General features: G+C 43.7%; 1 protein-coding gene across 2 annotated transcripts; it reads right to left on the bottom strand.

Moving 5' to 3' along the window:
- Positions 1–943: 943 nt before the first annotated feature.
- Positions 944–9,451, bottom strand: CALCB (calcitonin related polypeptide beta). 2 transcript variants are annotated; one of them, XM_081175885.1, is made up of 5 exons: positions 9,377–9,451; positions 7,658–7,753; positions 6,992–7,114; positions 3,858–4,042; positions 944–1,419 (listed from the first exon to the last, which is right to left on the bottom strand). In XM_081175885.1, exons 2-4 carry the CDS (start codon positions 7,741–7,743, stop codon positions 3,883–3,885), a joined length of 369 nt encoding a protein of 122 aa, XP_081032011.1. In that variant the 5' UTR covers positions 7,744–7,753; positions 9,377–9,451; the 3' UTR covers positions 944–1,419; positions 3,858–3,882. The 2 variants fall into 2 exon arrangements, with proteins under 2 accessions (XP_081032011.1, XP_081032010.1); XM_081175884.1 differs by lacking the exons at positions 944–1,419; positions 3,858–4,042 and adding an exon at positions 4,060–6,091.
- Between the last annotated feature and the right edge of the window lie 220 nt (positions 9,452–9,671).

The raw sequence follows: 9,671 nt of genomic DNA, 5'->3' as shown, positions 1-9,671 counted from the left end.
CTCCCAGTGTAGATCTTTATCCCCCACCCCTTTGTTCCTGATTTAGATCTTCATTCTTTCTTTCTTCCCTGGCTGGGAGGCATCATTTTGGGGTTTGCCTCAGATGCCAGCCCTGAGCAGATGGATGTCTTCTGTTTTGTGCTTCCTTATGATACCCTCACAGCATGTTTACTCACAAATCTCTTTTGCCAAGTTCACTGTGTGCTAAGGATTGAAGTTTAAATATACTTAGAGCTCAGTCCTATACACGTCTACATGGAATTCGCTGAACTGAGTGGATTTGCATCCTGGTAAGCATGCCTAGGATTGTAGCCTAAAACTACCCAACAGCTAGGAATGTATGTTTTCTGCAATCCTTGATAAGCCGGCAGGTTCTCCATCTACATCAATCAGCCTTTGTGAACCTGGTGCTGCCACCCCCAAGTTTTGGACTACAGGCTACAGCATGGAGACGAATGAGGACTGTAGTCCAAAACATCTAGAAAGCAGCTGATGTACATCCTCACACTCAGTAACAAAGGGAAATACTGCATGGAGAGAAAAACATTAATTTCTCCATCTTATCCATAAGAAGGTACACTCTGACTTGCTGTAGCGCACACTGGTCATAGCCATGACTAGGGTTCCATAGTGCTGGGAGCAGACACGGAACCCCAAAAAAAATTGGCTTTACATATGAGGGTGTCTGCAAACAAGGGATTTATTGGTTTTGAACATTCAAATTTTTGCTTTCTGTTAATATTCTATAGCATCAGACATTAGATAGAACATCCAAGTGCCGTGCTGAAATTTAGCAAAGCTCTGTTGAATCTGATATCCAACAGTGACCACTGCCAAGAGTTTCAAATATCTGCATAGTAAATTAGCAATAAAGAAAATGTTTAAATGAAAGATCAGTTTCTCAATCCATGTGTATCTAAAATACTTTTTTTAATCTTGCATAAATTCACAAATGATACAATATTGTAAGTGTATTTTTTTAAACATACTGTACAATCATGTCAGTTAACTGTTTTACATCAAGGCACAGCACACCATATCTTACAGATATACCTTGATAGGCAGCAATTTAGTGTCATCCCCGAGATTTGGCAGTATTGCCAAGATAAATAGCATGGGTCATATTTCACAGATATGCTAGAAGATAAATAAGTAAATAAATAGATGCTGTCACATTTTATTTGAAATAGAACTGCATATAAAAAGAATATACAATAATTTAATTTGAATAATTATCTTGAGATATATATATCTCTTATATATATAACAGAAGTGCTTCAATTTAATTTCAAAACAAAAACATTTCTTCAATATTAGAAGGATGCAAAAATGAGTATTTTATTCGGCCATCTTGATTTATGGAAGAAAGTTGCTTTCAAGAGAAATTAAAAGGCGTTTGCTGCTCAGTTTCATGGCAATCTGAAAGAAATCAAATTAGATGTTACACAAATTTGATAGAGCAATCCTATAGAGTGGAGGGTGTTCTTTGATGGAGCTACCTACGCCCTACCATGTAGCTTTTCTTTTCCTACTATTTCTTGGGGGGGGAGAATGAGGGACTTCAAGGTCAAAGCCTTTCTTGGCACACAAGCCAAACACCCTGTGCCAGGCCCCAATGCCAGTACAGCAACATTGATGGTGGCACTTTTTTCCGCTGCATCAGGTAGACCTCTGGCAGTGCTGGGAATTCCAGGGAGGTCCATGGCATCTTGGCCCTCTTCTCAGGGAGCATTGGACTGCTTCCCAAAATTTTATGTTTCCAGTGACCTGAGCATCCCAGAAATGACCCCCTGAGTAATTAGGACACTGAGTAACTGATTGCCACACCTCATACAATGGTTGTTGGGTTTTTAAAAAAACCATCAAAGGGGTTTGTTTTAGTAAGCCTTTGCTTGAAAGATATTAGTGCAGTTATGATATGCCTATGGATGACCAGATTCATGTTTCAGCATTTAAAGTAGAAAAAAATACATTAGAAATGTACTATCTCACAAGTCATCTATTCAGATTGGTGAGATATTAGAACCTCAGGCAACCTAAATGATGGAGAAAACAAGGTGATCCACTTCTACAATATCTGAGCCATCTCAGGACCAGCCTTGACAAAAATGAGTCAAGGACAGGAAGAAGAAGATCTCAGAAATTGTTTGGGTGGCCTGAGAGCAACACTGTATTCTTACTACTTTTCTGCACTGATGCCAACTCACCCCATGCTATTGTGCTAGAGGAGAATCTTAAGTCAAGGCCAGGGATCTAGAGTGTCCATTCCTCACCCTTCAACTTGGAAGGAAAATCTGGAAGCATTCCAGGAGAAACAGAGCTAGCCGGCAGTGCCAGTTCAACATCCATTTCAACCCAGTGGGGAAATCTCCATGCAGAAATATACAATGCTGCGGTAACAGCACAAGGAGGCAGCACCTTAAACACTGATTTAGGAAAGCATATCCAGACATACAGAAGTAACAGGTGCTTTCTCTCTTTTCTTAGCTATTGCTGATTTTAATTCCTATTTTGAATGCTTTTATATACTTGTTTTTAACTGTTTTTAAGCAATAATTTTAATGTTCCATATTCTATATTTTTTAAACTGCTTACAGATTGTTTTAACAAACAAGTGGTATGCACTTTTTGTTAAATAAATAAAATAAAATAAGGGGAAAGTGGTGGGAGCCGAAGGTTTCTGCCAAACCTAACTCTAACTCCAGAGGTATGTGGAAAGACTAGAGTACAGGGAAGTGAGACAAGAGTATGGAATCTCACCACTATCTTGACCTCTAAAAGAAAATCCTACCACTCCCATGACTTTTCACACATTTCATTCACTAATCATTAAATGGCAGTAGTTGGGCAGACTAAATGCATGGCGAGTAACACAAGGATTCTAAATAAAACCCCAGAATGCCTGCATTGCATGTTAAGATGTACATATCAATAAACAAATAATTCATTCTGTTTTATGATTGGTAATATTGGCTTCCATGAAGCATCCATTACTTATAATAATAATAATAATAATTTATTATTTATACCCCGCCCATCTGGCTGGGCCTCCCCAGCCACTCTGGGCGGCTTCCATAAAAACCAAAAATACAGTAAAATGTCACACGTTAAAAACTTCCCTGAACAGGGCTGCCTTAAGATGTGAGGTGGCAGCCTTACCGGTGTGATTTCAGTCTGTGTTTGAGAAAAGTAACTTCCCTCGCCAACCTACTCCAGAAACCTGAATTGGCCGGAGAGCAGAGTCAGGTGATGGAGGGGTAGTGTGGGCGAGTGGAACGTTACTACGTTACTACTTGGCCAATAAATTTCAGTTCTTGTAGCTGAACCATTTCAGCTCCAATCCTAACCCCCACTGTATACAGTGGGGCTTACTTTTGAATAGGAATGCATATGATTCCACTGCTAATATCAAGCGCAACTATGAAGATCTAACTCTGCTATGTTTATTCCAACTAAATATTAAGGTGGAAAAATGACCATCTACATACTTTCTCCCTAATATCCTCCTGAATTTGTAAAAAAACACAAAACCAAACCACAAGTAATTTATTGATGAGAGGGGATGGGGTTTTTTAAGCAGAGATGGAGAACCTGTAGTCTTTCAGAAGCTGTTGAACTACAGCTTTGATCATCCCCAGCTAGCATGGCCAATGGTCAAGCGGTTACAGGAGCTGGAGACCGACAAAATTTAGAGGGACACAGGCTTCCTATCCACAGGTGAAATCCTGCTCTTGTTTGAGATTTTGCTTTTCATGCTCAATGAGGTCCAGAATTCATATGACATCCAGCCAAGCACTGAAATTTATATAAATCAGTAAGACATTGATATTGCTGAAATATGTCTGTAATGCACTTACCATATTCCAGGGGTCATTCAGCAGATTACATCTGAACATTTCTTCTTCGCCTGCCAAAACCTTTTGATCCCACGTTGGTGGGTACAAAGTTGTTCTTGCCCACTCCTCCTGACCTACTCAGGAAGTCTGCCAAACGATGGGTCACACAGGTGGCTGTGTTGCATGCCCTCTTCTGAGTTGTCACGCTGTTTTCCGAAAGAAAGAATTCAGATCTGAGAAACAGAGCACATCTTTCAACAACACCACGTTTTATAAGCAAAATCCTGGAAAATGCCTGAGAAGATAAAATTGTGCTGGTACTTTATATCCATATTTAAAAGATTTCTATATTCGGTTTGCTCAGGCGTGAAGCAATGGACTTCTGCAGTGCTATAACGACAGACTGCATTTCAAAGACACCTTGACATTTGCTCTATGGCTTCCCAGATATTTCTAACCATCAGAGATTGTAATCCTCAACCTGATCGCTCAGAAGTAATGCTTTTGGATTCAACAGATGTTGTCTGTAGTCAGGCAATGCAGTGGGCAGATGACTGCCCCTGAAAATGCAGTTAGACCTGCTTAAACAGAAGTGAAGCACATTATCTCAGTGCTAACCAGGAAGCAAGTATGGCTAGCCTTGTAGTCCTTATAATGGAATCCTATGCACATCTGTTCAGAAGGAGGCTCCTCTGACTACAATGGCTCTTACTCTCAAGCAAATGAGTATAAGCTTGCTGCCTTGGTGCCCTGGAATTCAGCCAAAAGGCAAATCATAGCATACTGGCACAATGGCACAAATACCATCTGTTGGGAGAGTAAGGGTGTGAGAAAGATGCCTTCACTTCCTGTTTGTGGACTTCCCAGAGACATCTGATTGGCCACAACAGGAAACAGGATGCTAAACTAGATGGGCTGTTCTTATGTTCTCGACCTTTCAAAAACAATCACTTTTAAGTTCCGCTAATTTCAGTGGAAAAATAAGTACTGCCAGGGCTTAACTTTGTCTGGATTACACTCAGTATAATAAAAAATACTTGGGATGTTTAAATTACAAACAGACACACCTTGTAAATCAAGGCAGTCTGTACAATGTAGCCACAAGGAATATTGAAGAAGGCCCCATTCTCCACATGTTCTTAACCAATATAAATTACTCCTGCACCTTACATAGCTTCATGCAAAATCAATGAACAATGAAATAGAAATAAAGTATTAAAGTTCTTACCTGGATGGTTTCAATCAGAATATAACTTTGGTAACTGGCTAACATTTCTAATATTTGCAAACTACGTATTGTACTGCTACAATGAGTATAATGGATGACTGATTCCCACTGTGACGTTTCCCACTGACTTCACTGGAGAAAAATTGTCACCCTGTATATTCATCCTGCACTGAGCAAATACCTTGCATTTTAAAATACTTATTTAAGCATGACTCCAAAGCAGTCACCCTGAGCTGAACACCATTAAAACCATGCCCAGAAAAGCCATCTTTTTATTTTTATTTTTAACTGATTTGCACCATTCATAATTAGAAAATAGACCTAATCCTTATAGAAAAATAGGTTTATTGAACAGTTGCATGGTCAGGCACGAAAGAAACATTTATTTATTTATTTTACAATGCGTAGCCAGAAATCAAAGGATTATTATTTGTAAAATAAACATCTAAGAAAATAAGTTGAAAATTCGAGGCAATGCTAGTCCTTACTCATTTTAATTTGGCATGTGCTATTCCCCAGTTTCAGCCAAGTCCCGTCCCCCCCCCATATATGTGTTATATTCTTAACAGCTGCAACCCTAAGGATGTCTACTCAGAAGTCAGTCCTATTTGACTAAATGGGATTTACTCCCAGGTAAGTGTGTGTGTGTGTGTGTGTGTGTGTGTAGGATTTCAGCCTGAATTTCCTAACTTGAAGTTGTTTCACTCCACATTCGCACTCAAAAATAGATTCAAAAGAACATAGCAAAATTAGCAATCAAGGTTAGATCCACATGCATCAAAAAAGAGGAGGAAAAAAATATAAGAGGAAGAGGAGATGAGAGCCAATCTAGTTGTTTCCGAGGGCTTCCTCATAGTTTGCATAGCGTTCGTTTTCCAGGTCATTCAGCACATTCCTTTTCTTGCCAGGAGTTCCAGCCCCGACGTCAGTACGAGGGTAGGTTTGCAATTTGTGCAATTCTTGAGACAGTTTGCCCAACACACAAGTGCTCAGGTTGGCACAGCGTTTGGAAATAGGTCTATCCAAGCTGCAGGGGGGGAAAACATGCCGAACAAAGTAACAGAAAACCATGCGCAGTCATCATGCCTTGTTATATCCCATCCCCACCCCTAGCCCAGACTAAACGAAAACCACAGCAGGAGACCAAACGACCAACAAATAGGCATTTTTAAAAAACAACAAGACAATCTCGACGCAGTGCCGGCGCAACAAGGTCCATGCAAAAGGGCTCTATCGGAAGGAGGATCGGGCTGTAGTAAGTGGCAAGTGATTAATTGCTCGCTTGCTTGGGATGCTGACAGTTAGCGATCCCGGCGGGACGAGGGGAGGGACAGTTCAAGATCATCCGGCATGCATGGTGAGTCTCATTCATCAGCATGCTTTGCAACCGGAGCTCATTAGGGAAGTGCAGGTGCAATTGCAAGACTCGGCCTGGAGAGGGAAGGGGGCGCTGCGTGCACTTGGAATGCCGCCTCGCCTCTTCTCGACGGCATGCACTGACTCGGGCGCGCGCAGAAGCTTGAGTTGTGATGAGAAGAACTCTGTGCATTTCTCACGGGGGTGGGGTGGAATAAAACCAAGACGTACCTCTTGCTGCCCCACTTTACTCTAACCCCCTCTCTTTCAACTTGCAAGGCCTCTCTTTTTTTTTACGAGAAGAAAAAGTAACTCAAGAGGAAGTAACCCAAAAGAGAGCAAGTTAAGAAAAGACCAATCTGAGACCCCAGTTCATGGCTATCAGAGTGGGATCATCAGGATGGCGGGACCCGTCTCGCAGGAGCTGGGTCTGCACATCCCAGGGAGGAGAAGAGGTCCCATCAGCTGATCTGCCAGGAAAGAGCCCGCACTCCCAGAGAGTGCCCCCCGGCCCCGATCCCCGCTGCGACCACCCCTTCCGACCTCCCCGTCGACCTGTCGCTCTCCTTACCTGTTCCCTTCGCTCGCCCGCTCCAGCTCTTCCCCCAGGTATTCCTTCACCAGCGCGCTTAACAACCGCCGGGCTTCGTAGTCGCCCATGCTCCCTCGGTCTGTGACAGGCTCCAAGCCAGGTCTGTGGGGAGGGAGCGAGGGGGGAGAGCTCAAGGCCAGCGTCGCTCTCTCAAAAGGAGGGGTGCTCAAGGGGGAGGGGGCGGGAGGGTCCTTTTTCCAGCCCAACTAATCGAACTGCTGGGGGGGGGATCACAGCACCGCACACGTGTAACTCGTCCATACACACGAGACCACGCTCGCTGAGCTTGTTAACTGGGCGTAGATTGCCCTCCCGTTTTCTTCCTTAACGAACACAGACGAGTGTCCCTGTTTCACCACGCGCTAAAAGGCGTGGGAGGTGGGTGAAGCCTTTTTCCTTCCCTGCATCACCCCCACCCACTCCACTAGGCTAATCCGTGTCAAGGGATCTTGCCCAAGCGGGCAATCGCGCGCACTCGCGTCCCTCGACGCCAAGCCTTCTGTTGCCCGCCCCCTCTGCAGAACCGGCCGCGTTTCCTTTCCAAATGCCGCCCCAGTCGCTTTTCTGGCGATCGCCAAAGCCAAAGAGGCGTTCAAGAGAAGTCTCTGCATGCAGACCCTTGTCCTCCCGCTTGCTGCCTCTTACCTTAGCGGGACTGCCCGGGAGCTGTCCATCAGGCACACCACCAAAGCATAGACAGCCAGGAAGGAGCACATCTTCACCATGGCCATGGCGTTGTCTCTGCAAAATCAACAGGACTGGCGTTCAGAGAGGGGCCATTTCCCACGCTTTGCATCTTCCCGGATCCCATCCATAGCTGTCAACTTTTCCCTTTTCTTGAGAGGAATCCTATTCGGAATAAGGGAAACGTTGACAGCTATGATCCCATCCTAACGCTGGAATTCTGCGCAAACTCACTTGGGAAGAAGCCCCTCACTGGATTACGGCCAGCTCTGCGTTAGCATGCATAACAGGTTCGAGGTTCTAAGGATCCTTTAATTTCCTAGGTTTTTTTTTAAAAGGGGGAGGAAGGGTCATGGGATCATCTGCTATTTGCATCGGTCCCCACCCCCAATTTGGTAGGATTTGTGTGTGTTTTATTTTGGAAGTGTGATCTACAAAGGATGCATACGTCGCCAATGCTCAGGTAAGAAGAAAATTGGGAAATTTAGCGGAGTTGATCTATAGCTGGAGGACAGAAGGCATCCAGGTCAACTTCATCAATAGATGGGGACCAATACTATGAAATCGTTGATAATTTTCACGCAATGCTGGGAATCGTGTTGAGCGCGAAAGATCAAGGGAAACTAATAAAATGCGGCCAGATCTGCATTTATAACTGCATATACAAATGTTGTGTGTTTTGTTTTAAATTGAAAAGAAGGGTGGGGAGGCATAATCCTGTGCGCTGAAATAAATGATTACTTGAAAAATGGGGGGGGGGGTGTTGTCCTCATTTAAATAAATAGCCCTGTTACGGAAATGATTTAAAAATTGTTTCTGAAAAACAAAATCCAGAAATTATATGGAATATAATAAGCCCCGGTCCTCACACTTGCATGGCTTTTCAGAACAGACATTTGCATATGCAATACTTTTGTTTAAAGAGCTCTGTGGCATCTTAAAGGAAACTAATATATTATGCCAGGAGTTGTGTCTCTAGTGTCCAGATGAGTTCATTCCGGTGAAATCCTATATATAGCTACTCCATTGAATTCAATGGAGACATCTTCCTAGTAAATGGGTATGGAGATGCAGCCCTACTCATTTTGTAAAACGGTTCTTCTCCCCCTTCCTGCCACGCCTCTGTGTCCAACACCTTTCTGCACCTGATGGAAGCAGGCAGTTCCCTTTTATTGCTCAGACTGCAATAAAATAGTTTGAAGGCGCCACGAGATTCTTCTTTGCTGCAGCAGAGTTACTCTCGGGGGCGGTCATACCCAGAGGAGCATTCCCAATTACACGAAATTAGGTTTCTTGAAGGCATCTCCCACGTGCCATTTTTGCACGACTCTTATTGATAAAATACTCAGAATTAAACGGGCAGCCTCTAGTCTACACGAACGAAAGGGGATTTTCCCCTTGCAGAATGGGAAATGGTTTTAAACAGCCATTCTGCAACCTAGGCGTTTCTCTGCGCTCACGCCTTTTCCGAAGCAAGTGACTAGTAAATAATACCTGTCAAAGCATATCTGGGAAAAAGTCGTTCTGCTCAAGAATCCAAGGAGAGAAGCACGAAGACGCCACAAGACCCAGCATCAGCCTAACATCCTCCGAACTTGAGGAGTTGCAAGTTCTCCGCCACGGAGAAGCCTTTTCAGCACTCCCTGGACTGGAAAGTCAGTAAAAGGAGAAGGCACTTACCTTCAGATGCAAAGCTTGTTGAGGAAAGCGTAGTGCAGGTGGCGGCCTCGGTGTGCGTTTCCCAGTCGTGATGGTCTTCCGTGCCCAACGACCCCCTTTTATATCTACCGCCAGGGCAAAAGTGTGTAGGCGTTCGACGAGCTGCCCGCCAGCCAATCAGCACCTCGGTTATCAACTATAAAACCAATCCACGCTTGACCACGAAACCCCAGCTCCCGAATTACGTCATCCTCCAGTCACTGAGTATTCCATTCACAAAAAAATTGCCAGTCATTTAGGCACATCTGATAGGTTT

This window comes from Podarcis bocagei, assembly GCF_964188305.1.
Source record: "Podarcis bocagei genome assembly, chromosome: 1".
NCBI classification, from domain to species: Eukaryota; Metazoa; Chordata; class Lepidosauria; order Squamata; family Lacertidae; genus Podarcis; species Podarcis bocagei.
The sequence above is the reverse complement of the archived record's forward strand: the minus strand, read 5'-3'. Positions and strand labels throughout refer to the sequence as shown.

Excerpts from the sequence above, each read along its gene's own strand:
- CALCB (XM_081175884.1), bottom strand. The coding sequence starts at position 7,743 with ATGGCCATGGTGAAGATGTGCTCCTTCCTGGCTGTCTATGCTTTGGTG. Across the intron at positions 7,115-7,657 it reads TCCCGGGCAGTCCCGCTAAG|ACCTGGCTTGGAGCCTGTCA; the intron begins GTAAGAGGCAGC and ends CCCTCCCCACAG. Across the intron at positions 6,092-6,991 it reads CGGGCGAGCGAAGGGAACAG|CTTGGATAGACCTATTTCCA; the intron begins GTAAGGAGAGCG and ends CCCCCCCTGCAG.